Below are 23,751 nucleotides of genomic sequence, written 5' to 3'. Positions count from 1 at the left end.
GGATAGATCTCTAGTATTCTCAGCCCTTCACTGTACTCTCTTTGTTTCTGTCCTTCTAGTGAGGCCAGCTTAACCTGCTTTTCACATACTGAGAGTTTGTAATTTTCTTGTCAGTATGTGTATGAATTAGCTGCTGATTTCCAGATGCAGTTTTGGTACTGTACCTAGAAGAGAGACTCTGTAAGGCAGGGTGTATCTCTGTGTGTGTGTGTGAGATTTGGTGACCATGGGACTGCTGATAGTGCCAAAAGGCTCTGAATCTGGTTTTTGTGCCTTTGTCTCCAGTGCTGGGGTGCAAGTGCATATATGTCTGTCATGTGCTTGCAGCTAGGAGTGGAAAACCACTTTTTTCTGTGGATCTCCTCCTGGTACTCAGCATACTGGTGATGCTACTCCAGTGCAAATAATGCTTAACTTGTTCTCCATGGATTCCCAGTGAGACATTAAACTGGGGTCTCTAAATTACCCATGGCCTTGCATGAGAGATGGGAAGGTTCAGTGGCAGCACCAGTGCCTGAGCCTACTGGGGCCAAACAGGAACACAGTCATTAGGAAACAATTAAATGTAAAGCAGATTAAGAAGGAAATGGGTTCCCCAGGGACTTTTAGCCAGGTTCCTGCTTAGCTCTAAGGAATTATCTTCACTTTTTATATATATTTCAGTCCCTTGTGGACCATTTTGATGCTAATACTCTAAGCCTTTCAGTTCCCTGCATTTTTTTTTTTTTTATGGCTAGCAGATGGGCCATACTATGGCCAGAGTTTTACTACTTTCCATGAGATGGCAATCAGTAGATGGGAATTCACTGTGTGTCCTGAGGTTAGTTTGCCTCTCCCTGGATCTTCTGTCAACTAGGAGATATGAGAACCCACTTGCCAGATGTCACACATTGCTGTCCCTCTGCAACAGCCATTTCTCATTCCTGCCCCTGCCTGAGGCAGAGATGAACATCCTTATGTGCTCGGGCTTTATGTCCTTCCCAATGGTTGCTTCATTTCACCACTGATGGTTCAACCACATGGGAAAATCAATCTTTCTCCTAAGTTGGGGGTCCTTTCCTGGTGTGTGGGCCCTTTTCCTGCATATGATGGTACTGCCAGTGTACTGATGTCTAGGGCAGTTGTCAGTGGTTGGCTCCAAGACATTGTATGTCTGTAGGTCTAGTGTCAGGAGTATTAGGGGAGGTATGAACTCTCTTCATTTCATGCCTGTTTCATTAAATGATTCTGGACATCTTTGAATATGTAAGCTTGGGCATTTCTTTTCATTTCTACCCCTGCTTGCACTGGACCAGAGGAAGAAGGAGGGCAGCCTGCTCAGTGCCATTCCCTTACCTATTGTTTTCTTAACAAAACATTTTATTCTGTAGAAGGCTACATTTCTCTGACATTCTTCTGCCTCAGTGAATATTGGCCCTTCACAGTGTTTGTCTCCTCAGTACCAAGTCAGCCTACCATGTGACATTTCCAGTTTCTCTCAGTGTAGCATCTGGATGTCTTGGCTGACACTTCATTGCTGGCATCAATTTCTGTTGATCTTGCTGTCAGTCAGGAGGTGTGTCACAATATGCAGTTTGTTCAAGGCCTGGTATCAATGGAATTCTGAGTTGTCAGTGTAGTAAGAGGGTTGCAATGGGTCAGTTGTCTTCCAGATTTTGGCACAAGTGGCCACAGTTGAAAATCTTGAGTAGGACATCTTTTTGTTATTTTCCTCCGTAAGACAAAAGGTTGCTGCTGTGAGTTTTGTTTTTTTGTAATGAAGAGAAGACAGCAAGGAGAAGAAGGATCTGTGGTCAAGGTGTCTCAGAATGGGAATCCATTCTTGAATTAACTTTGTTGGCTAAAAAATTGTTTTATCACGGACAAGCCATTTGGGGAGGTTAATTAAATGTCCTCCTTTTGAGAGCAGAATGAGGATGTTTGTCATTCAAACTTATGGTTATTGGGCTGTCAGTACCTGGGCAAATATTTGGAAAGAGTAACCTTGTGCCATCATTATACAGAATACAATTTCTTGCTCCTTGGAGGCTCTTCCTGGCTTTGCTATGTTTACTTCTCACACTGGAGTGGGTATTTTCAAAATGAGTTTTGTCTCACTGTGAAGTTGCACAGTGGAAGGATCTTGAGAAGAAGAGGAATGAATGTATATGTGTGTGTGTTTTCAAAAATAATCTACAGTTTCTGGATAGTTCAGACCAATGAAATAGCCTGTGTCTTTGGACTTCCGTTGTGATTCAGTAACCCTACGTGCCTTAAATATTAAGTGATGTCCTAAAATAGTTTCTTTCTGATGGAAGTGGACTGCATCTGCAGAGAGAAGTCCTCAGGAGCTCTCCATGGCATTCCTTCAAAAAGACAACTGTGAATGAGGTCTATGGACTGTTCTCCACCACAGCCAGTGTGTGCAGTGGTGCATCTGCTTGTGCTTCAGCCTCTGGTGAACTGAGGTGAGAAACAAATGAACTTTCTTATGGGACACAAAATAGCCATTAGGTGGCAGTGACTTTCTGTCACCAAACTAAATGGGAACCAGTAATAGAGAGGTGAAGAGCTTTAGAGCCCATCCATAATCCCTGAGTTGATCATGCTTGGTTGCCCTATTATGTGCTCCCCAGGATATCTCTTCATCTAAAAGGCATGGTCAACACTAATGCAGTCTAAAAAAGCTACTATCAGGGCCAGCTGGTGGCTTGATGACTCTACATTTGAGCACTGCTGTCTAGCAAGCTTCCTGCCAACACATAAAGCATGAAAGCTTTGGACTGAAAACATAACAAGCTGTAAAATAAATCTTATAATTATAACACACTTCCTTTTCCTCCTTGTGCTTTCTGGAGTGGTGTCAGCTGAATGCTCTGGCCATAGTATCTGTAGGTTTTAATTTTGTAGCATTGAAAAGGTCCATTTTTTGTGGGATCTGTGCCTATGAAAGTAGATGTTCTTCAGTCATCTGCAGTGATTTATTCAGAGAAATGGCCCATCTACTGTGACATTTTTGAAGGAGGAAGAAGAAGAGAAGTGAGGGTAAGGAGGCAGTGCCTCATGTATTTAATGTTTTTTTCCTGGCTGTGCACACTTGTCCCTGAAGTGCTTTGCTCCAGGAGCTTAAGTGTGAATTGTCATGTGCTCGGCTGTCTTCTCTCAGCTTCCCAGGAGTGACACAATATGCCTGGGGAGCATTTAGTTCTCTCTCCTCCAGGTGGGGCTATCCCTTTTCAGTTGAATCCCTGAGGACATCATCACATTGCTTCTTTAGAGCTGCTGGAGGGGTACATAGTAGCCAGAGTAGTATCTGAAGAACATCTCATCTGGTACAATGGGGAACCCGTTAGGAAGCCTTGGGAGGATGCAGGCTGCAAGGAGCTTGCATCATAAGAAACATTATAAAAGGAAAAAATGACAAGTGAAGAAATAATCAGGTTTTATTTATTTATGTTTGACTATGCCTTTGGTCCCAGTGTGAAATGAACATTCAGCAGTGCAAAGTCAAGAGGTATGGCAAGAGATGGTATTGCCTCAGAGGAGCTCATGGTCATGGTTGATTTGCCTAGATTTTCACCCTAGATGTGAGTGGTGCAAATACACACAAACATGGGATTTCTCAGTGGTGGAAGGTCTGTGTAAAGAGAGAAGGAGACAAAAAGCAGAAATTACTTAGGGCTCCACTGTAAGTCACTTAATGCTGATCCCATTGACATTGGATCAGGCCCTGATTAGGGATGTTTTCTTAATGAAGGACCGTGTGGCCTTGAACTACTGACCAGTTTATATGGTTCACAGAACACAGAAACAGAATATTCTGAGTTGGAAGAGACCCACAAGGATCATTGAGTCCAACTTTAAAGGGAATGGCCCATATGGTTGTTGGAGGACACCTGTAAAATCAGTAGAGCTGACAGGTAGCCAGTACTTAATCTATTCTAAGAACAGGAAGACACCTGGCTTGAGAATAAAAATAATCTTATTTGAGGCTAGGAAAAATAGATACCTAAAAGTTTCATTGGCGATGGAGACATGTACTTACACTGTCAAAGTGGACTTCTGTAATGTTGTTTTGTTTGCCCTTTGAGTCCTTAGCAAGACCCATATTGTGGATTCTCTTCCTTTTTCTGAGGTAGTTATAGTTAGCTTGCAGTGAAACCCTACCTTGAAAGACTCCAAATTAGGAGGAAAAATTAGATGTAAAATCAGGGGTGAAGAGAATAGGTGGCATACAGAGGATATTGCATGTATCAGTCCAGGTTTGAATTTCAGAGCAGGATTAAATATTGTATATCTACTCTGCTAAAGCAGTGACCTTATCACATTCTCCCCAAAGTGGATCTGATAAAAGAATGTGCTAGAGGGCAGCTCACAATTACCTTACCTGTCAAGCAACTGTCTTCATTTAGCTAGTTAAGTCAGTGGTGAGGGAATTGCTGTGGTGGGTGGTGTTTTGCAAACACTCCCATGGACTTGTTTGTAAAGTGGGAGGCATCTTAGTAGGTTCCAGGCAAATCCTTTTAACGTAAGTGGGGGCTGCACTGCTTGCATACTTGAGGGAAAGGTGTCTCTGAAAGGAACTGCTATATTCTTCCATCTGGTGTCCCAGGGCCAGGCAGGACTCTGTCAGGCCTGAGGAAGGGCTGTGGACTAGAAAAAGAGGGAGGTATGTTTCTCTTGAACTAGAGTAGTTGATGATTTAGTTCTAGGAATAAACCAAAAAGTATTGTTCAATGTCAGGTTTTAAAGCTACCCCTTGCTTTATTTACTAGTGTTCAGGTGCCCTGCCTAGAAATGTGCATTTTTGTACATCTGGACAGACTCATCTGCTTGCCTGTAGACATGTGCCAGTTTGTTCAGGTGGGAGTCCTTATAGTAAAGTAGCCATTTTTTAAACAGTCAAAGGTTCAAAGATGGCTGTGGAAGACTTAATCCAAGATGGTAATCATATTCACTGCTACACTAGTTAAACTACTTTTGGTCCTGTAGATCTGGCTTGGGGTGTCTTTATTTTTGTTGGGTTTTTTGTTTACTTGTATCTTTTTGGCTGAGAGTTCTGTCTCAGTGGCTGCAAGTTCTGCTGATGGTGCACCATTCAGAGCAGCTTGCTGCTCCTTCCTCTGCAGTGGTATCATTTTGGCAGGTCTGACACCAGTAACAACTTGTTTTTGTCAGTGTACTGAGTCGATGTGACATGGAAGAGGGCCACAGCCAGCAGATAAATAAGGGTTGTCTTTATAAAGCCTCTACTCTGTTCTGAGCTCTACTTTAACAAAGAATTTGCATGTGAGCTTGCACATATATGAAACTGCCCAGTATTTTATGAAATGCCTTCTGCCAAGCCTGAATCCATTTACTATGTTGCTAGTTTTGATGACTTTAGAGGTAAATTCACTGAAAAGGTCACTAGCAGAATTACTTTTCAAAAAAAACCACCCATCTCTTAAAATGTCTTTACTGCCTGTGCAGTCTTTGTTTGAAAATGTACTCATTTTGAGTTGCCTGTGAACTCTGTAACTGTGCAGCCTGTTTGTTATTGTAGGGCTTTTCTGAACACAAGTTGTTTTTTACAGAACTGCTGAAGGGCAGCAGGCTTTGTTTATCATAGGACTGTTGTGTGAAGAGAAGTAGGGAAGATAAGCTTTTCTCCCTCGGGCCCTTTCCTTTGCATTCACAGTCAGGCAGTACAGCCAGGCATTTCCAGAGCTCAGCAGGAGCTGAGCTTTGCAATGCCCTGGTATCACCTGTTCTGTCTCTCTTCTTCCTCTCCAGGACGACATCCCTGCTTCTATTTCTTGTAGTAAGCTGAGGTTTTGCTGTGTCAGTCTGAATTGGGAGTTATTCCGTGCCAATATACAGAATGGTGATCCTTGCCTGGGGAATGTTAAATTGAAATCCTGAGTGATGGGGATTGAGAAAACAGCAAGGCTGTTAGCTGGAACTGCACTTTCTTCACTCTGAGCTGGTGCTAGTTCAGGACTGTGTGCTTGAAGACAAGAGGTGATTGTTATGTCATGGAGGTGATGGGCTCCCAAGAGCAATACCAGCTCCTGCTGCCCTGACTGGCAGGGTTGTATCCTCTGCAACCTCCTTAACTTCCAATCTTCCCAAAGTGGACTGAATCTGTACCAGAACTGAAGGTGATGTTCGATTCTTTTAAACCTATGTTTTGATTTTAGGGTAACAAGTGTTTGGTAATGTGGGTAAGTACTGAGCAAAATGCACACAGAAGCAGCTTCATGCATGTATCTCTCCTGTTGTATCCCCATCTGAATGTATGCAGCTTCCCACACTGGCCTGACACGGCCGAGCTCTCTGTTCACTTCTACTGCCATCATGTACCAGGCCTGAATCATCTTCTTGCCTGCTCCAGCTCTGCCCTTACCTCTGCCCAGTGATTCCTCAACCTCCCTGGCCACCTCCTGCCACCTCCCTGGCCTGCCACCTCCCTGGCCTCTGCCCTGGTGGCAGATAGGATACAGGCTTACCCCACCTGGCCTTGCATTCCTTGGTAACTCATTTGGGAAAGATTTGCCACAATCCTAATTTTCTGAGAACTGAGACCCAAGTGCTGGGAGGATACATTTCCGAGGCCAGGGAGGACAGCTCTCCCAGTCTGTGGCTTTGCACACTTGTGTCAATGGCAGCCAAGCCAGCAGGTTTCCCCATCCCAGTCCCTCTCCGGAGTAGGATTCCTGGCTTTGGCACAACTTGGTCCTCATCTGAGAAGATGAGCTCCACAGTGTGTGTGTCTTTAGTTTCATTCTTGTAAATCTCACTCCAGAGACGGTAGGATGTCAGATTTCATAATATGCTGAAATTCAATGAGCTCACTGCCCAAGGAACTCTTCCATTTGCAAACAGCCTAAAACCCCGCTGTTTTCCTATTAGTATGGATGGAGTGAAGCAACTACTGCAGACATGTGAATTTTATTTGAAGGATACTAAATTTAAATAAAGTAACAATAAAGAGGTCAAGCTCTGTCCTTTTGCACAATCTTTGAAATGGTGGGATGTATGTGTAACTAATAAAGGAAAGTTCCTTTAAATAGTGTTCGCTGCTTGTAATTGTTGGGCATATGTGTAGTAAATTAAAGAACCAATGTATTGGTAAGACCATTTACCTACAGGACCCCCATCCCAGTGACAGATTCCTCTCCTTCCACCTGCATTGCTTAACAAATTTCTTCTCAAGAGGGGAAGTGAATTCTCAATAGCAACATGCCTAGTAATTACCCTCACTGTAATTCTGATGTGCAGTGCTGTCACCCACCATTAGGTGGGAGTGGAAAAGGGACTGCATTTTGTTGATGGTTGAACATTTGTTTTCCTCATCATTTTGACACCAGAGGTAATTGCCATTCCTGAAATATTCTCTTGCTATCATTACAAAGCAACTGTTAGGGACAAACTAATTATGAAGAATCTTGTTATGACAGATTAATAGGCCAACAGAGGGGATTTCTTTTTTTTTCTTTCAGGCAACTGAGTAGTAAAATCTAACAGCTCCCATATAACTGCTAGAAACACATGCTTCCCTGTAAGCCAGCAGATTTTTTCTTAGAGATGGGAGATTTGAAATACTAGGACTAGAGTATAGAATTGGTTTCCAAGCTTGCTTTTATTGAGCTTTTGGTTTCCCAACATTATGTGCCAAAATGATCTAGGGTGGGGGCATTACCATATGGAGAGGAGGTCTTCATGGTTGGTATTGGACCACCATCTTCTGTCTGGGTCGTGGTTGAGCAGCATCATGAAGGCTTGAAGTGAAGAATGCTGGAGTTGTGAATTTTATGGATTTTAGAACAAGACACAAAGTCATTATCTGGACTGCTTTATTGCCACTAAGGGTTTTCTGTGTAAGGGAGGCCAAACTGATATACTGGTTGAGTTCTAAGTGGCCGGTATGCTTGTGTCCCTCTGGAAGTTCCAGAGTACATGCTTCAAATTATTCTTATGGTATGTTCTCTGCGAGCTGTTGTGATGTGGCCCAAACATGTCTGCTTTCTTGTAATAGAGGCGACTGAGGCACCTTGCCTCCCTGTGACTGAACCATTCTGTCAATGCTCAGAGGAGGAGGACTTTGAAATACCTGTATTTCTCAGTGCTGTGTTTAAAAGCTCACGCAGTGTATGAATTGTTTGGACAGCAATCCATGTAGACTTGGTAATTGTGCTTTCAAAGAGGCAGTTAGGCAGTCTCATGGCTGACTTGCTACTATGTGGTGCTAGTGGATGCCAGGTGCTGATGAGCAAACCATTAAGAGGGAGCCAATGATAGACTTCAAAATAGAAATCATGTCGATTTAAAAAAGCTCCTGGATGAGATCTGTTCATGTTCTCAGCTTTGCCTTGATGTCTCCCTCAAGTTGTCATGTAGCTACAGATCAAAGGATCTCTGTAGTTGGAACTGAGTCCCCTCTTACCATCTCCAGGCAAGTGTTTGTCCCTGCAGCACTCTGTCCAGAAAAGGAGCAAATCTTCAGAGGTGATCAATGCACAGCCCCCATTCATGCCATGATCTCCTTAATGAGAGAACAGTGAAGCTCTGTTCTTTTCCAGAGACTGAATCAAGACCATGTTTATGTCATTTTCTATCTTGTCCGGCCTGCTGACATCAGCAACTCCTGGTTTCACTGTAACTTCATTCTTTATGGGATCTCTGTGTGGAGTATGTAAATGCTTTAATATTAAATATTTGAGGCTAGAAGTCATATAGTATTAGTTTTGGATTATTAGCAAATGCTTTAATTTCTTTGCTTCATGTCCATCTTGTGTTGTGCAAATTCTTTAATGTCCTTTTTTTGCCATGCAAATGCTGTCTTTGGGAACATACACAGAGATTGTACTTGGCCAACAAGATCTGATTCTTTGGAAGATCTTTGTCAGTATTATCATTCTGTCAGGTTTTGCACTAACCTTTTGTCTTGACTTTACTATTTGCCTTCTAGCCAAGGTTAGACATAGGCTATCTTTGACTAGCCTGTTGATGGAGAAATGTTGAATATATAGTTTTATATAAAGATGATCTCAGTTTTATTCCCTTCACAACTTTGGTGTGCCACAGCCAAGTGCAGGGAAGGCATGGACAATATTGTTCATTGTGATACCAGCTGTAGTGAAGGCGATTGCCTCTGGTACTGCTGGAAGTAATTCCTTCTGCTTTTTATGGGAGCAAAAGTAATCTGCTCTGGGTAACATGTGGCCTCACCTGGGCTCTCCTTTTGTTCATCTCAGTTTGGTGCCATGTCAGATATTCATGTTTTTCTTCATTAAATTGCTATTTCATGCTATATTAAAGTGGCACTTTCATAGTCAATATAGGTGCTCTCTCTTCCTTGTGTTCCTAGCAGCCAAAAGGATTCAGCAGACCAAATGCTACCTTCACTAGCACCCACCTAAGCCAGTTTTATCCAAATTCTGCTTCCACTGACACCTGCAGAAAACTACTGTTTTCAGTTAAAAAGCACAAGATTGGACCTTCTAATTGCAGTTTAACAAGTCTATTGCGTATGAATCAGAAGAGACACCAGCTCAGTCTCCCATACTGGTGACATTGATGGGATGCTAATAGACACCAGCTGCCTTTCTTTGTGCGGAGCTGTGTGGGGTCAACTAGATGAAAAAGCTGGAGTTATTTATATATATTTTTTTCACTGAAGTCAGCAACTGATGTGTACTTGGAAAGGAACAGACCTGCTGTGTAATAAGGGAACATTCCTTGTGGGTTTTTTTTCTTTTTTGAACATAGAACTGCACCTTGCCATTGGTGATGACTTACTGGCACTGCAGCCTCTTTCTCTGTTGGATGTGGTGCTATGACAGTCACTGCAGCTTTTTGGAATTGACAGCGTAATCCCATGGTTGTTATCTTTCCTGACTTCCTCGTCAATCCAGTTTAATCACTTGTAGGTATTTCATGTGTTACTGTCTCTTTCCTCTTCAGGCATCCTGTTCCTGGGGAAGAGGTCTGTGCTTTAAAGGTCAGAGCTTCTCAGATTAAAGAAGGGGGAAGGAATCTGCCTCTGTCATTTTGGTAAGGGGCTGTATTCTCTTTAGAGCCACTGCAATAAAACCCCTTCTTTCTGGGGTCTGTCATCAAGGTGAATGCTGGTGTGTGTCTGCATGGCTGTAAGAGAGAGAGCAGGCTTGCTCTGCTCCCCTGGCTGTTGGAGTGACCTGCCAGGAGAGAAGTTACATATGTACAAGGGGGAGAAGCTGCTGTTGCACGATTTAATTGCCTGATGTTGACTCAGATAGGTCCTGACTGGAGGTCAGCTGTGACGTGCAGCTGGTAGGGTGGGATTTGACTGCTGGGAAGAGAAAAATGCCAGCCCAGATTCTTCAGCGTTGACAAAGTGGATGTGATGATTTCTCCCCTCCAGCTGCAGCAGCTGCCTCTGTGCTTCCTACTTTTCTGCACACCCACAGCAAGAGAGCAGACTCTGAAGCTACTCTCTCTGGACTCTCAGCTGAACTAGATGAGACTTAGCTAAGCTTTCTCAATGGTGCTTGGGCCATCCATCCTCATAAGACTTACCTTTCAGTGTGCCTTTCAGTCTGTCTTCTGCATGTTACGGCTTCCTGTGGAGTTCATGGCTTTTCCAGTTCTATTTTATTGCAGGATGGAGTGTAGGAACTCAGAGAAGAGGCTGTCAGATCTCCATCTCCGCTCCTGCGGCGAGGATTCTTCCCTTAGCTTTGAAAGTGTAGCCAAATCCGTATGAGTTTGAGTGACAGCTAATTGCTACTGTGGCCTTGCTTGAGCTCTTCCCCCCACCCATGGTCCAAGACAAGCCTTCCTATGCTACTGCCTTTACACAGTCTTCTTACATGGAAATAGCTGTGTGGGAAGCGTTCTCCCTTCAGGTCATTTTTACTGCACGACATCATCCATTGCTATTCCGTCAATAGTATGCGGTTTCTGCAGGGTCTGTCAGCAGCTCCTGTTCAGGGGACACTTCGGAGTGTAATACGCATCTTAGTTGATACTGCTGCTTACAGCAACTGAAAACAGCAAATGAAACACGGCTTCCTAGGACTGGTGGGAAGGTGTGAGAGCCCCCCCACAGCTAAACACAGCACTAAATAACATGGTGTCTTTACAGTTTTCACTGGCATCCCACGTGGTTTGATCCAAGCTGAAGTGAATTAATTTTGTTAGCCAGATTTTGAGAGGTGCTGTGTCAAATTTATTATCATTTCACCTGCCTCCATGGAGCTGCAGGCTCTGTGATCAATGGATCAAGACATGTGCCTCATTTCATTGTGGCTTCTGTCAATGTCTCCGTGCCTTCTGCAGACATGCTGTTGAATTACTTTCTATCCTCCTTGGGTCCTCTGCAGTGAAGCACAGGACAGATCTATTTGTATATCAGCTATCAGGACAATAAGGCACTGAATGCACTTCTGTGAACCTGCTGTCTTTGCAAGTACTATATGTTTGTGTATACATGGGTCTGATCCTTCTGTCTTGGGCACATCTGGTCTGATCTTATCCTCATGTATAAGTAACTATTCACGATAATGTATGTGCCCCACAAGAGAGCCTGTGTGAAGGACCTCTGGAATAGTCACAGGGTAAAACAGCCTCAAAAGCAGAACCTTGTTCACTGGAGGTAAAGTGCAGGGGTGGGTGGGTGTAGGGAACTTGACTCTTAGATTCCTGCTACAGGCACAGAAGTTCTACAGCACAGTTATTTTAGCATGTTATTTTCCCTTTGTCTCTGACCAGCCCTTCCCTGTGCTCCTTGTTTTCCTGGCTCAGGAGACTTACACAGAACAGTGGATTATATCACAGGGGTGTCTAGAGAGGAAACAGCTGGTCTCTTCAGATTTTCATCCTGAACTGCCCCACAGATAACTAATTGCAGCTCAGTTGCTTCTATTAGCTATTTACCTAAAATTGAGCTGGCTAATGAAAATGTTTCTAATTAATACGAGGCAGATTAAAACTCATTACAGCAAGGTCGTCAGTAATGAGAGATAATCAGAGCACAAATGACCGAGCTTGGAGTAAAATGAAGATGGAACACAAGCAGGAGATCGGTGCCGGTTGTGCATGCACCAGCCAGCAAGGGCAGGGTTCAGCAAGGTGACTTCTGGTGCTCTGCCCTGCCATTGAGAAACACTGCTTCCCACTCTCCAGAGCAGCTTGGGGAGTGACTGGCCAAAGAGGTGGATCTCAGTCTAGTGTAAAAATGTTTTCTGAACCAAGTAGCATCTCATACTAGATGTTTGTTGCTAGGCCAGCCTTCAGTCACCTGTATGAAGCAAGTTGTGAATACGGGCTTTAGCAGGAAGGCTTGGGAGTATGTGTGGCACAGGTGGGATGTCAGCACTTGTGTGTGCTTGTATGTGGAAATTCCTGATGGCTCAGAGGGTGAGCTTGCATATCTGTTCGGCGTAAAATGTGTTGGCCTAGGTTTGGAAAAGTCCATTGTGATCTCCAGGAAAGTTTTGCACGAATTATGAGATGTGTTTGCTTTAATTTCAGCTGTAGCACTACTGATATAAGGCCACAGCACCAACACTAGATTTCAGCTGTCTGTAGACCTACTGTCTATATTCCCTTAGTACTGAGTTTACTGACCATCCTGCTAGTTGTGTGACTCCTTGTTTCTGTGTTTATGAGACTGAGAAGCTAAGAAGTTGTCACTTTAGTCAGGCAGATCATCTCCATCCTTAATTTTTCCCAAACTATAAAGCTCTCTTTTTCACTTCCTTTCTGTCCCACTGGCAACCAACGGTTGTTCCAGAATTTCTGAAGCATCTTACTAAGTTATACATATATACAACTCACACAATTAACAAATTATTAGGTAGTGAGGTACATTGCACCAGGACTTATTCCAATTCCAAAGGCGTGGATCTATCCATCATTGGCAGTATGATCAGGTAGTGTTGGTATAAGGAAGCATTTGAATGGCAAATATCTAGTGTGCCCAGGAATGAGCTTTCATAAAAGGTAAGTAGGAAAGATGATACAAAAAGCAGGCAATAACAATTCCACTTAGAGTTGTGCGTCTTCCTGCAGCATCCTTGCTGCCAGTCAGTTTCATTACGAGGCTGCTAGTGTCACTGGAGGCTGTAGTAGTTTATATTTACTATATGCTTATTCAGATTAGTTGAAAGAGGAGATAACAGCCCCTTAGACAGAACTACACTGTCGCTGAAATGGGTTCTGTTTTGTATTGCTGTTTTTAAAGCACCCAAGTACCCTATTCACATCACCAGTAGCTGTATCTTCCCTAGGCATCTTTAGAGATCTTTTGGCGTGGCCGCTGATTTCAGTTTCTCACCGAGTTAAATTGAGGTGGACGTCTTTTAATTTTTCTCTTGTTTGTGCTGTCCTGGGTCATCTAAAGCTGTTTCTGCAGTTTTACTAGTCCTGTGCATATGGCCCTGTTATCGGGGGTGAAAGAGAAAAGGACTATGACCAGATTTCTTTCCTATATTCTCTGACATGTCTTTTTTCCCCTACCCAACTGTGTTTTGGAGATACCCACCACAGAGGTGATGACATCCTTTTTTCCCTCTGTAGGGAATCCAAAGGACAGCCTGGCTCTTCCAGTACAGTCTCCTACTGCATTTCTGGAAGAGTGTTCTTGTCCAGGATGGCTGATAGCATATATGCTTGGGATGCTTCCACCCACTTGTGTGCCACAAGTTTCTTCCCAGAATCCCAAAGGCTTAATATGAAAGACCATAAGCAGCAGTTCTGTTGTTCTGTGGAAGGAAAGCAAGAGTTCATCACCAATGTCACAATTCCTTTGAATGGCAGGTAATTTAATGAATATGGAAGACCCTTGGAAACAGGTTGACCTCAGCAGATTTAACCAGAATTTGGGAGCTGGATACACCAAATAGGTTCTCTAAAGGTTTCAGTAATGCACCCTGTTTGCATTCTCTCATTGTGGCCAGACAGTAGGGTAATTTTTGTCTTGATGCCTTGAGTAATAGTGTTTAAAGCCCTTTAGACATTTTATTAGCTGTAATGTTCTTATGAGCCTGTAAAATGGAGAATAGTGGCCCTGAGTTTTGTAAAGAGCTTTGTAAAAGCACTTTTAGAGATGAAAAGCTCCATATAAAATCAGGTATGGTTGTTTTATCATAAATATCTAAAGCCTTTCTGAATTCCATGAAGCTCTTGGCTTCTCTATCATCTGACAGTGAGTGCCACTGGTTAATGCTGTATTTTGCAAAATGGGATGTAAAAAAAAAAAAAACTTAAAAATGGTTGTTGTTTTGTGGAATGCCCTATTTGTGTGTTTATGAGAGCTGGAAATAGGAATGGGAGTTTTTTTTTTTTTCATTATTGCATACAACTTTTCTCTCTTATGCACCAAGTCTCTGTAATCTAAACAGTCTCCTAACATTTCAGATCTCTTTTTTAATAGACTCTTTTATATGATGTAGTCATATTTCCCTTGTCTTTCTCTGTCCTTTTTTTATTTATCTACCTCTTTTTTTGTGATAGGATGTTTAGAATCCAGGGTGGGGTTGTGCATTTGATTTATACAATAGTGTTTTGATATTTTTAACATTTTAAGCTTTTTTATCACAGTCAAACAGGTTTTTTTTTATTTTCCTGACTCACCCTATGCATTGAGCAGGCTGAGCCATCCACAAGAATGTGATCCAAGTGCTGGATGGTTGCAGTTAATTGAAAGCCCAGCAGTGTGTGTGGGGAGGACAGACTGCACAATTTGCAGTCCCAATATGTGTAACCTTGCAGCCATCCATGTTGAGGGGGAGATCTCTCGGTGTATTGATTTTTCACCTGTCTTTGGTAGGGACTTGGCAGGGCTAATTTTTCCACAGTGGTGAATAATATCTCTTACATCTCATGAAATTTTTGTCACTGCACTATTCTCTCTTTGCCACATCACTGGCAGGAAAATTAAACTTCAGTGTAAGAACAGGAATAATGGAACCCTTTGCTGTTTGTTTTTGACAGTAATGCAGGTCAATCCTTTTACATTAGGGAACTCCTTCTGCCTTCTTTGCAGTGCCTGGACCTCTTTCCCGTTTCATCGTGTTTCTCTGTTTCCAGTGCTAGTTCATCCTCCCAGGAAGTAACAATGAATGCAGGTAAGATAGACAAGGCTTTTGCAGGATCATCTGATTTAAAAATGCTCAGAGCAGGTTGAAATGAAGCTATGGTGAAAACAGCACTAAGTGTTGCAGCCTTGTCCTAATTGGAGTGTCTTCCATTGTTGCTGTCTGTAGTGCTGGGTTTCTGAGCTGGAAATGGGATAAAATGAGCAAGTGATGTTCTTGTATCTCCAATAATTACTGAGTTTTCCTTTCATTCTTTATGAGGATATTTATTGAAAGTCCCAGTAAATACCTCTTTTCTATTGGCTATTGTATGAACAAGCTCACAGTATTTTGGTGGACTGGTGAAGAATTATTTTTTTCCCCTCAAAATCCCTGTTGGCTTTTTATCAGTCACATCACATTTAGCTAGATGAATTTTAGTACTCTCTGTAATTATTGTCTCAAGTAATTTAGCTGATACAGAATTAAAGCTTGCAGGACTATAGTTTCCCAGATTAGTCTAGATTTTTCTTAAAAACAGGGCAACACTTATTCCCTTTCAGTCCTCTGCAAGTTAACAGTTAATCTGAGATTTCCTTTTATTGTGGTTATTAGCATCTCTGCTACTTTTTGAATTAATCTCTAATTTTTATGTGATTGAAGTTTTCCATGTGTTTTCTAGAGCCACCTTTCTTGAAATACTGTTGTGGAGAGTGCATCTCCATTGTAAGCAGTGATGGGCAGGCTATTCTCTCTGCATTCCTACTCCTCATTTCACATTTTGCCAGCTAAGAGTATGCCCTGCACAGTTGGGATATCTTTTCTGAGGGATTTCATATGAGGAGTTGCTTCCACCACTGTATTCAGTGGCCTTTCTGACCACTTTCGCCAGCAGGTCTGAAGTTCTCACTGGTAGATTTTAGTCTGAGTATTTATTTTCTTCTAAATGAATTCCTTTATTTTTAAGACCAGATTAGCACCTGCCAGTTCATGACATCTGCACATCTGGTGTTCTGATGAGCAGTTCTTTGCCAGTAATCTGTGTGAGTAAAGGCTCCTTCAAAAGCAACCACATTACTTGAGAAGCCAGGTCTGCTTGTACATCAAGCATAGATTAAAGTATGTCCCTTTGCAGCTCTGCTTGCTGAGCATGTGCTTCATCCCAGAGATGCCTCTTCTCCACACCTAAGAGTTGTTATTTTCACAGTTTTAATAATCAGTGTTAATCCTAGTCTAACCAGAGTTTAGGTAAAGCAGAGGAGTCTGATAGCCATGTGGGCCAATATAGAATTTATCCTGCTGAAATCTGGAGATGGGATTTAAGACAGAAAGAGATGCCTATGGGGACTGAGGAAAGAGCCGTGTACACAGACAGCATTTGTGATCTGAAGGGCTTTCTGACAGAAGCTTATTCTTAATATTCCTCAGTATGTGAAATGCTTCCTTTCTTTGTAGTGTGCTCCTTGGGGCGATGCATACAAGTATATCTGTGTAAAACTAGGTGTTGTTTCCAGCTCTTTCCTTTGATAAAAACAGTCTTCGAAGTATTTCTTGGGCAACAAAGAGCAGTATCTTGAAGAAAAGTTCTGAGCCATTCTGGAGATTTCCATTTACCTTGCATTTTCTTCAAGGTGGAACAGAAACGTGGGCCACTACTACTGGACACCATAGTAGGAATGTGACAGTCTTACTTTGTCTATGATTAGGGGAATGTAGTCTGTCAGAGGAACAAGTGCTGCATCTGGACTGTGACCTATCTTGGGGAGATCCAGGAAAATAATAGATAATCATTTATAAAGTTTTCTGCTAAAAAAACTGATCTGTTTGATAAGAAAAGAGTCCTTGGAAGCTGCATTCACAGTCCTGCTTCATACTCAGAGTACTTCTGCCTCTAATGCAGATTGGAGTTTTGTAAGATGTAGGGATACAGATTTACTTCTTCTGAGACAAGCTGCTTGGTCATCTTGTCTCTCTAGAAGTGCAGGAGCTGGAATTCCCTGGTCCAGCCAGCCAGCCAGGGCATCTGTCTCTTAGGAGTTTAAGCCAAGCCAGTTGTGAGAGCATTGTGGAGGATGCTTTGCAGGAGATTTTGTTCTGTTTTGTTCCTGGAGCCCTCTGTAAGGATCGTCTTGCACAGGACTGCTGCATTCATGAGGCCAACCAGCTTCTCAACAGTGTGGATAAATTTATGAGGGCAAACATTTCCTCTCACCTTGTGCTAGAGGAAAGAGGGGCTATTGCCACCTCCTTCCCAGCATTGACCCAGATGTGAAGACACCCTGTATGCAAGTGTGTCTACAAGCAGTTGCATTTTTAGCTACATGAGTTTTCCAGCCTGGTTTTTCCATCTCCCTTGGGAATTCATGTGGTGTGGGTAATGCACTGGAGCCAGCACCTCAGCTACCCTGAATTGGGCTGCTTGTCCTGACACTCAGCACTGCACTACAGCCCCGGGTTGCTGCTGCTCTGCCCTGAGTCATGCTGCAGCCTGGAGTCATTTGATGGGCTCCTGCTGTGTGTGGGAGATCACAGGACCCTGTGCTGGCCTGAGCTCAGTGCTGGGTTTCTTGGAACATATCTGTAAAGAGCCTTGCCTCTGTTTCCTGCCAGTGCCTTTGGCTATGACTGCCCAACACCTTGAGGTGTGTGGCTGGCCACCACTCTCCTTCACTGCTGGCAGGGGTTCTCCTCCACAGCTGGAGGCAGTGGGTAGAGGGTGACTATTGGAGCTGCAAAAAGCTGTTTCTCTGTGATGGGCTGCACTCCTGGTGCTGTGACAAACAACCCAGCTGCATTGGCTCCCTCTCTCCCTTTCTCTTTTATCCCATTATTCCCACCCTGGTTTTCTTGCTCTCTCATCTTCTGTTACAGCTTCCTTTCCTTGTTCCCTTTTGGCCTGCTTTTGTCCTTGCTGCACACAGGGAAGGAGAACAGGGAAAGAGCCAGAGCAGAGGCTTTTTACAGCACGAGCTTCAAAGCTGTTGTGTAAAATGCAGGAGGATGATGTGGGAGACTTGAGGCATACTCATGGGTGTTATTTGCAGCCTATACATGTGTGAGTTTTTGAGCTGACAATATGCTAGGGAAGCTCACCCACCTAGCGTGAGTTACACTTGCCTGTATGTGCCCACTTAGGAAAATGCGCGTGTACGTGTGTGTGAGCACGTGTGCATCATGCTGTCAAGTCTCACACTGAGGGCAAGACTTACACATTAGGCTTTCTCCTCACACTCCCCTAGGCCTGTGTTTCATGCACTTGCAGCTCAGCACTCAGTCTGTCCCTGACACATTCCCAAATGCAAGACACTCAGCCTGTCCCATGATGTGACACGGCACTGCTTTGCACAGAGAGCAAAGATAGCTAGTGAATGGTGTGGGTGTATGTGGTGTTCATGAATGTTTGTGGAATTGTTCCTTTTTGTCACGTATTTCAAGGCATTTGCTGGAGTCCATTACCACAGGATCTTGTGCAGATGAGGGCTGTAGACACAGGATTTGACCTTCAATAACATCTGACACAGAAGCCAGAGGAATGAGGAGACTTCATGCAGATTGGTGTCAGGCGTTAACAGGAGATGGACGCACATTTATTTTTTGTTATTGATCTGCATAGGTTTTATTAATGTATCAGGGCAAACTTATATGAAGTTCATTAAATATTATTCAATATAGCTGTGTCCTTGGCAGGAGGCTTTTCTAGTGACAGTAATAAAAGAAGAATAAATCATTGTCACTGAAGGATGTGGTGGCTGTATATTCTAGAGGAGGAAAATTAACTGAAAGAGCTGAAATACAGACCAGACAAGTGGTTGGCAATGGGTTTTGTCATTTGGTACTGCATTTTGGCCACTGTGAGCACAGCTGGCAAGTCTTCTAACACTTAGTTGCTCAAACGACTTTCGTTGCAGACTTTGTTGGCAATGTAAGCAGTAAGACCCAAGACCTGACTGGAGGGATGTAATTCCCCTTGTGTGTCTAAAAGCGAGGTGAGGAAGATAAAGGACTGCCCATATACTGTCCTCCTCCCTGCCAAGGAGAGAGCTTTAATTTTGATTTTAACAGACTCTTTTTCTGAGTTCCTGGAAGTCTCTGGAATGGTATCTGTGGTTTTCTTCTCATTTTAATTCACTGCACTCATACTAAAAGTCTAACATAATGTTTGTGGTCCTGATTTTTGTCTTTTGACAAGGAGTTTCCAAACTGTGCATCCATAGTACAGAATCACAGTGACAAACCAATGCTGCCCTATGGCATTTTATGACATTTTATTCTGTGCAAGGATGGGCTAAAAACGACTGTGCTGTTACTCATCGTGGTGCCTATACAAACAAGTGTTGAAGTCCTTTATATTCTGGAGCATCTTTCCCTGGTCTGGTTCAGACCCTTTAAATCCAGCCAGAGTCCTAATAATGAACTGACATGTTAGATGATGATGCCCAGAATCAAGAAAGGAAATCCTTGGTCTGCTTAAATACTGGACAAAAAAGATGTGTGTGTGCATGTAACAGACAGCAAAAGGGCTTGACTGATATTCTGGTCTCTTTGCAGGTGCACCTGCGCTCTGCTGAGCGCCTCCGGGAGTTGTGCTGCTCCAACCGAGGCACCTTCATCAAGGTGGGACAGCACCTGGGAGCGCTGGACTACCTCCTGCCTGAGGAGTACACCCGCACCCTCAAGGTGCTGCATAGCCAGGCCCCGCAGAGCACCAGGCAGGAGATTGAGCAAGTTATCCGTGAGGATCTGGGCAAAGAGGTAGGAGCAGCCATAGCCTGAGTCAGCTTCCCAGGCTTCAGCAAGCCCTGGACAGCTAGAGGAAGGAAAACTGCTGTTTCTCAGCTATAAGAGATACCGAGGGGAGATACCTCTTCCTTGCTTCTGGGTGAAGGCCATGCAAATTTTCCTGGTCCATCAATGGGCATTATTGGCAGGCTTTGGTGAGGAGAAGATAAGAGAGGAGTAAGGTTGTGAAAGGTGCCAGAAGGAAATGGCAGGACTCAGCAGAGCAGTATACTCTGTATGCCAAGATGAACAGGGTTGCTGGAGGTCAGGATGGAGGGCTGTCTGCCGCACTGAGGAGTGGGAGCTGGAGGTATTGATGTTCAGGACAAAGACGTATTGGCAGAGCTCTGTGAGGGATGACTGCTCTCCCCTGGCTGCACTAGACCAATTCCAGCTAGCACTGACAGCCCTTTACTTTCTCGAGCCCCTAATTAACCCCCAAAGAAAATAATGGCATAAATCACTTTTGGTACTGCATCCAGGTAACGCAGTAGCTCAGGAGTCAGTGCCATCATTAACCCTCAGCAGCCCACAGCACCGAGATCAGTAGGTAAGTGACTATGTTCATTAGATATAAGGGAAGTAACCACAGTAAATTACACAGGGTGTTCTGCTACTTTGCATCTTGCTCTTTACAAGATGTCCCCTCACACTGTAGCCCAGGTGGAGGAGAGGCATTTCAAGGATCACAACTGACATGGTAAGGACGGAGGCAGGAGGAAAGAGTGCGCAAAGGTGATGCTAGGGAAAGTGTGTGTGAGGGGAAGGAAGACAGAAGATTGAAGAAGGGAAGCAGTGTGTACATCTATTGTTTCTCATATATAGATGTTTTGGGGGCTGTTTTGGTTGTTCTAGCCTGTCTGACTGTGTGGTAAGGAGGTGTGGGGGAAACATGAGGTAAGTGAAGTATTTGCACCTAGAGGGTATATTACAGGCAGATTTGAATGGGGTGGGTCTGTGTAGTTTAAGGGTCTACATATTGTCTAGCCAGGAATGACCATTAATATTTCCCTACAGTTCAATGGCAGGGTTAATGTAAGCCTCCAGTCTGCAACATGCTGCTGCTATCAGCATTCCATCCTTGTAGCAAGGCTGGTACCAGCTGTGTTTCATAGCTCAGTGGCTAGATGGAGCAGAGCAGGCTGGCTGCTCCCTGCAGGCCTCTGCCTCCATGGGCTTCCATGTGGCAATCTCCCTTCCACAGGAGCTGTGGAAAGCCACCCCAAAGTTAACCCACATTAAATTACCACAGTAGCCACCTCTGGCACAGTTTGTGTGGTGTCTCTTAAAGGCTGAAGTTGGTGCTTGCAGGTGGGACCTTTTCTCCCAAGTGTGTGTTCAGCTGCCACTGATAATCCCTGGTTTCTTTGTGCTTCTTGGGAGCTAGAGGAACGCTCCGTGCCTCATTGATTCCCAGTGAAGCAGCTCAAATACAGTCTCCGCAGCAACCTTACCTCATAGCATTCACTTCTTTCACATGGGCAATGCTGGGCAATATTTAATTTTAAAGTTACAGGGGAGGGAGGGTAAAAAAGGTAGAAATGGTAAGAAAGTGATGGAGAGGAAATGGTAACAAGAGAAAGAGAGCAATGATAAAAGCGATAAATGAAGAGAAAAACATGTATAAAAATAAAGGACCTTGTAAAATTGGGCAGTATTAAAAGCAGATGTAAATGCCTGTATTAATAATTACAAGGTACCAAATCAAGATATTTAAAACCAGAAAGGATCTGGGAACCTAATGCACCAAAGCTGTCATTGCTGGAGCCTAGAGGGTTTAATAGGGTTGATTCAGGAACAAATTTAATTCCAGTGTAGCTAGATCCTCAGTATATTTAAAATATGATATACTTATCTGAAATATAGGTGGCAGAGTGGCAAGGTGGAGTATCAGGGCAGAGAGGAGTGGAGGGAGGGATCGTGAAATTTTTCCTCCTGGGGCCAGCATTACACCTGAGAACTTGCAGATGAATTCAAATAGAAGAAAAAATGGCAATGAGGGAACCTTCTCAGAGTGCCTGGACCTAGTCCTGCTGCTGTCAAATTCAGTGGTAAGACTTCCAGTTCTCTGGTCAGGCCCAAGAGCTGGGCTCTTCAGATGAATCTTAAGTGTAGGCAAGAAGTAATTACATACAGCTTGGATCAGTGCAGAACAAATGGGACAAAGAACAACTGGAAATACAGACATACCTAGGGAGGAATGTGACAAGCTAACAAATTAGGCAAGAGCTTGCAAAAGGGCAGGAAGGTCAAAAAAAGCCAATTTCATGCACAGAAGCATTATATTTTCAGTCAATTAGAAATAGTCTGCCTTCTGATGTGACCTACTCCTGTGACTCTTACCACGGGCTTGGATATTTTGTGGGAAAACTGGCTTAAATTGAGACCATACCAATGGGACAGGTGTTTGAGCAAAGACAGAGCATTTGTGAGGTGGATTTATGGTGTTCACCATGACTCTGTTGTCCCCACACAAACCTACTTGATACCCTGCTGATGGGGGGCGTCTCTCATTTTAGGCCAGCATCATGGCTGGGGACTGGGAGCTGCAGCATGTAGCTCTGATGTAAAGGTGAATGGCATGTTTTGATTTGGCACAGAAGCATCATATATGCTGACTAGTGGGTTGTCCTGTCCAACCCTATTTTAAGTCCAGGGCCAGTTTGTATACCTATCACATTGGGATCATTGGGATAAAAATAATCAGTAGTGAGCAAATGCTGGCTTTTTAATCTCAGCCACAGTGGTTTGGATGAGTGATGGTGGGAGGTGATAATTCTCTGAAGTGTTATATGCAAGAAGTTGAGGTGGGTGGGGTGAGATTCAGGGTAACACAAGTAGTAGCAGTGGAAGAGGCTGGGCAAAGAAATCTTTACAATAACTCTTGGAAACAGTCACCAGTGAGATCACAGAGCAAGAATCTTTTGGGAAGACAGTGGAGATAGTGCAGGTTGGGCTTGTTCTGGGTGTATTCGTTGGAGCAGTTGGGAAGAGCTGTGTTGATAAGAATGGCTGTTAAGATATGAATGAAAGAGTCTCTCCTACCTCTATTTTTGTCTTCCTTGCTTGAACAAGATTCTGAAAGTGAAAAGGTGTCAAGTGTGGAAAATGAAAGCAAGCTGAATATGTTCTTTCTCTGCAGAGCTATTAATGACAGAGGGAGAGACAGCTGGTTCAGCTAAGTGCTCTAACTCAACGAAGTACATGAAGAGCAGAGCCAGGCAACTTCGGGTGAGATGTGGACACCACACATTTAGGGAGAAAGACTGAAGAGGAGCTCTGGAAAAAAAAACTTTCAGACTGGGTGCACCTTAAAAGCACAAAATCTTTGTGCTTAGAAACTAAAAAAAAGGTAGAAGAAATTTTGACAGCACTGAGATTAGGGAGATTTCCTCCCTCTGGTAGGTTTGTTGGAAACGACTGTCATGTGGCTGTGGGATACAGTGATATTGGGGAGGTGATGCCACTCTGTTCTGATTAAGGGAATTTCACAGCATCCCTTGTCATAGGATGGAGTGGTTGCAGAAGGACTTGTGAGCTTTTACAACCCCAGTCTTCCAAATATCCTTTGTGCCTTTGTTGCCTGGCTCCACTACTGGCCAGTGCATTCCCTAATATGGGTCTCACTTCTCTGCTGCTGCACAATGCTGTCACAGTTGAGATACTGGGACATCTCATTGCTTCACTGTATACTCTTCTCTATGCCAACACACACTTTTACCTCTTTCTAGTCCCAAAATACCTCCACAGTATTTTGCACATCCCAGTGGGCCACAGCCTAGGTCTACCCACTCAGCACCACTGTATTCCTTCTCCTGTGTACAACAAAATGTCACTTTTCACAGCCTATTGCTCATCAGCTTCCAACCCATCCTTACACACTGGCATTTTTAAATAAACTTATTGACCTTTTCCCTAAGGCTTCTTATTCTCCTTCTTGATATGTTTG

At 43.6% G+C, this 23,751-nt stretch overlaps 1 protein-coding gene across 10 annotated transcripts in view; it reads left to right on the top strand.

Moving 5' to 3' along the window:
* ADCK1 (aarF domain containing kinase 1) overlaps positions 1 to 23,751 on the top strand; it is a 73,396-nt gene that overhangs the window by 9,783 nt on the left and 39,862 nt on the right. For 4 of the 10 annotated variants that reach the window (XM_053946612.1, XM_053946615.1, XM_053946613.1 and 1 more), the window contains one exon: positions 19,572 to 19,775. In XM_053946612.1, the coding sequence (XP_053802587.1) occupies positions 19,572 to 19,775 (204 nt within the window). Of the gene's footprint in view, positions 1 to 6,057; positions 6,123 to 9,927; positions 10,018 to 13,524; positions 13,765 to 14,992; positions 15,075 to 19,571; positions 19,776 to 20,288; positions 20,353 to 20,441; positions 20,503 to 22,944; positions 23,034 to 23,751 lie in introns of those variants that run through there. The other 6 variants (XM_053946618.1, XM_053946617.1, XM_053946619.1 and 3 more) reach the window with 6 other exon arrangements.

This window comes from Vidua chalybeata, chromosome 6, assembly GCF_026979565.1.
Source record: "Vidua chalybeata isolate OUT-0048 chromosome 6, bVidCha1 merged haplotype, whole genome shotgun sequence".
Classification (NCBI taxonomy): Eukaryota; Metazoa; Chordata; class Aves; order Passeriformes; family Viduidae; genus Vidua; species Vidua chalybeata.
The sequence above is the reverse complement of the archived record's forward strand: the minus strand, read 5'-3'. Positions and strand labels throughout refer to the sequence as shown.